The sequence below is a fragment of the Helicoverpa zea genome, chromosome 29, assembly GCF_022581195.2.
Source record: "Helicoverpa zea isolate HzStark_Cry1AcR chromosome 29, ilHelZeax1.1, whole genome shotgun sequence".
Classification (NCBI taxonomy): Eukaryota; Metazoa; Arthropoda; class Insecta; order Lepidoptera; family Noctuidae; genus Helicoverpa; species Helicoverpa zea.
The window spans coordinates 7,106,869-7,110,870 of NC_061480.1; the positions used below are offsets into that span (position 1 = coordinate 7,106,869).

Consider the following 4,002-nt stretch of genomic DNA (forward strand, 5'->3'; position numbering starts at 1 on the left):
AACCAACATTTCATTTCAAATTCTTATCGATTAGCTGCCGTTGTAAGACGACTAAAAAGTCACGGTGTATAAATAGATGCCTGTGCGGACATTTGCCTCGACAATTTTGTTTTTTTTATTTTTTTTCACAATCCATATCTAGTAAGAGGTCTTCACCTTCGAGAACGAGGGGTTCTTTCTTACACACATAAAAAGTACAAAATGCATGTAAAATATTAACAATAGATCGTTCAAAACTAGAAATAAGTTAATTTTTTTGTATTATTTTTTTTTCGTAAGAAATAAAATAGTTTTATATTTTATTTTATTAATCTAGCAATGGATTCGTTGCAACTTATTTTAGCTCGCAAGGTGAAGACAGTCAGAAGTGATAACGGCCTGGAGTTTGTGAACAGGTATGTGAAGGAAATGTTTACAAGACGTGGAATAACACACAAAACTACAGTACCATACACTCCAGAGCAAAGTGGAAAGGCTGAGAGAGAAAATAGAACATTTGTGGAAGCGGCCAGGACAATGATACATGAGAGAAACTCATGACGTCCGAAACACTTGTAGTATCTTTTGACTTTCTTTGGGTTTTCTTATTTTTAGATTTCTCGGCTTTAACACTGCCCCTATCAATTGTCTAATACTTTCTTGTGACTTTCTTTGGGTTTTCTTATTTATAGATTTCTCGGCTTTAACACTGCCTATCAATCAAATCTTTGGTTTACTTTTCTTTCCTTTGCCCTTACCTTTAATAGATACACATTCTTCAATTTTTTCACATTGTGATCTTTGATCATCTGAGCTGACGTCTATGGAGTTAGAGTCAAAGGCATAGAAATTACACTTCCCGGAAGAACCAGCAATTGGCTGCGAATCAAGCAAATATGTCTTTTTATTTTTGTTCCTTGTCTTCTTTTGCGCCGTACTTTTTCATAAAAATACGAATTCGTGCATCATTAACTGACTGGCAGTGATTCACGCCATAGATTTTTGCTGTAAACTTTTGAACAGCTGTCATTTTTTCATTAAGGAAAATATCGGCTTCATCAGTTAATGAAGCAAAAATAGTCTGATACAGCTGATTTTTGTAAAATATTTTAAATGGTCTAACTTTTCCTTTATTATAAAATGCCGCAGTGTAATCACAACCTGTAAATGCATGGAAAGCAGGTAGACTTTTACATAGCTTCGGTCCCAACTTTAATGCTAAATCGATGCAGTTGATGCAATCGAGATGATTTGACTGCTTCTTAAGGCAAGTACATACTGGGTGCTCGGCGTTGCGTTGAGCGCGCGTTGGTCGCGTACACACACCGCGCTTAGCACGGCGTTCAACGAGCGTTAGTAGGGCGAACATACTTTTGGCTCAGTTCGAAAATGGACGTCGAAGAGATTGCTTGTGTGTGGCTCCTCTACCGTCGCTATAAAAGACGACGAAGACAAAGAGAATATTGGGTGCACCCTATACTGAGAGATAGACTGACGCATGGGTCGTTTGTTACATTATATCCAAAATTAAGACAATATTGACCTAAGTTCTTTAATTATTTAGGAATGTCTGTGAAATCATTTGATGAATTACTGAGTATTATAAAAACTGACATAACGGGTAATTCAACAATATTAAGAGACTCAGTTTCACCAGAAGAATAACTCGTTATAACGTTAAGGTAAGTAAATTTATTCAAATAAATGAAGGCTGTTCGAATCTTGGCTTGAAGGTGACGGCACCCACGTCGACGTTGGCGGTGGTGGTGCCGGTGCCGGTGGTGTCGCAGACCACTGTTGTGATGATGTTGAGGACCTAGCAGTAGTGTATCCGGAATAAGACGGTGTAGAATATGCTTATTGATATTGGTACTGATTTGTTTGTTGTGGTAATGCTGGATTCTGTGCTTTTTGAATTACATTGAGCAATTCAATCTTTGTTGACAGCCGTCGATTCTCAGGTACCTTCTTGAGCTCAGTGTACAATGATAAACAGAATAATTTATCATCATCTTCATTAGTTAGTTGTGCTGTTTGAAGCTGTTGTCTTGCGTGCAAACTTTTTTCTAAAATATCAACAATTTGTTTATCCACTGCATTTATTTTTTGTTTCTTCCTTGTCCCTTCAGTTTGTTCTTTTGGAGGTGGTATTAAGTCTTCATTTTCCGCATTGTTTAAATCAGAATTTGTTACGGCAGGAGTTTCAAAGTTGTTCTCTGTATCCTTATTTACTACGGAACTCTCGAGAAATTTTAGTTTTGCGAAGTATACATATGGTACATGTTTGGAGGATCCAGACCCAGATGGAAGATTTTTTTGCCGTTTAGACTCCCTTATGTAATTGTCTCGAATACTTTTCCATTTTCTTGTTAGTGTAGAACCTGAAAAGAAATAATATAATGCTATTTTTATTTTTGACAGATACTTGGCTACAGGCTGTTCGTTCGCAGAATTACACTATGGATATCGTCTTGGAAAATCGACTATTATACAGATAGTGGAACAAGTTTGCAAAGTGCTGTGGAGCAAATTAAAATCTATGTGCATGCCTGAAATGACTACCGAAAAATGGAAAGACGTAGAAAAAGGTTTTATGAAATACGCCAACTTCCCAAACTGTATCGGCGCAATTGATGGGAAGCACATTGAAATAATACAACCGGAACATACAGGCTCGCTTTATTTTAATTATAAAGTTTATTTCTCTTTGGTCCTGCTAGCAGTGTGTGACGCAAATTATTGTTTTATATACGTTGATATCGGATCTTATGGTAAAAGCAGTGATTCAGCGATTTTTCAACACTCCGAATTTTATAAAAGAATGATGGATGGTAAATTAAATATTCCCAACCCGAAGCCAATATCAAATATCGATAGAACACCATTGCCTCACGTGTTTGTAGGCGATGAAGCCTTTGCAATCATGTCAAACGTGATGCGCCCTTATAGTGGAAAACAACTCACACACACAAAAAGAGTTTTCAATTACCGATTATCGAGAGCAAGGCGCTACATCGAATGCACTTTCGGAATATTGAGCAACAAATGGCGAATATTCCATAGACCTATAGATGTAAATATTGAGTTCGCGAAAAATATCATCAAAGCATGCACCGTACTACATAATTACGTGCGTACACGCGACGGTTATAGATTTGAAGATACACTTTATCATTCACCTTTACAATCTATAAGTCCAGAAGATATACCACGCGGCAGTTTGACTGCTAGGACTGCTAGACACAAATTTGCCCGTTATTTTGTAAACGAGGGAAAACTTCACTGGCAAGACAATATGATAAAAGTACTTTCCTAACACGTTATTGTAAACAAGAACTCAATAAAATAATCACTCACCCAACAGTTTCTTTTTCTCTAAGCTATCTCCAGCGTCACAAAATATTTCTACAAGCTCCTCCCAATTACGTTTTTTAATCACTTTATTCTTATAATCGGGACTTTCCATATCCCAGATCGCTGGTCGTTTTTGAATTTCATCTATAAACAAATCTGAATCGAAATGCTCGGTCTCCATTTTCGTCGTCCCGTGCGTCCACTCTACACGAAAGCGCGCGATCAAATGTACAACAAAATGGCGGCTCATGTATCTCGAAGCGCGCGGCTGACGCCCTCCCAACGCGCGTTTGAACGAAAATATCAAAGCGCGCGTTCGACGCGCGCTTCATCCGACACGCGCGCTTGCATGTGTACACCTAAGGGTAGGTTCAGATGACAAGCGCTCAAGTGAATTTTTGTATAGTGTTCACATGGTGCGCGCTTGTCAGGCGTTAAACGCGCGTTGTTGCGGCCAGTTTGAGTTCTACATTTGTCGAAGATGGACGTAGAAACAGTTTTATCGGTGATTTTATACAGACGGCAGAAACGACACAACAGAAGACGGAGATATTGGGTTCACCCAATTTTGTCAACCAGGCTGACTGAAAGTCAGTACATTATTTTATATCCTAAGTTAAGGCAATTTGAGCCCAAATTCTTTAACTACTTCAGAATGTCCATCAAGTC

At 38.2% G+C, this 4,002-nt stretch overlaps 1 protein-coding gene across 1 annotated transcript; it reads right to left on the reverse strand.

The window, feature by feature from the left end:
* Positions 1 to 1,675: 1,675 nt before the first annotated feature.
* LOC124643944 lies at positions 1,676 to 3,514 on the reverse strand. Its single transcript, XM_047183061.1, has 3 exons — positions 3,337 to 3,514; positions 2,173 to 2,360; positions 1,676 to 1,795 (listed from the first exon to the last, which is right to left on the reverse strand). Exons 1-3 carry the CDS (start codon positions 3,512 to 3,514, stop codon positions 1,676 to 1,678), a joined length of 486 nt encoding a protein of 161 aa, XP_047039017.1.
* Between the last annotated feature and the right edge of the window lie 488 nt (positions 3,515 to 4,002).

Excerpts from the sequence above, each read along its gene's own strand:
- LOC124643944 (XM_047183061.1), bottom strand. The coding sequence starts at position 3,514 with ATGGAGACCGAGCATTTCGATTCAGATTTGTTTATAGATGAAATTCAA. Across the intron at positions 2,361-3,336 it reads AGAGAAAAAGAAACTGTTGG|GTTCTACACTAACAAGAAAA; the intron begins GTGAGTGATTAT and ends ATTTCTTTTCAG. Across the intron at positions 1,796-2,172 it reads ACAACTTTGAAACTCCTGCC|GTCCTCAACATCATCACAAC; the intron begins GTAACAAATTCT and ends CACTACTGCTAG.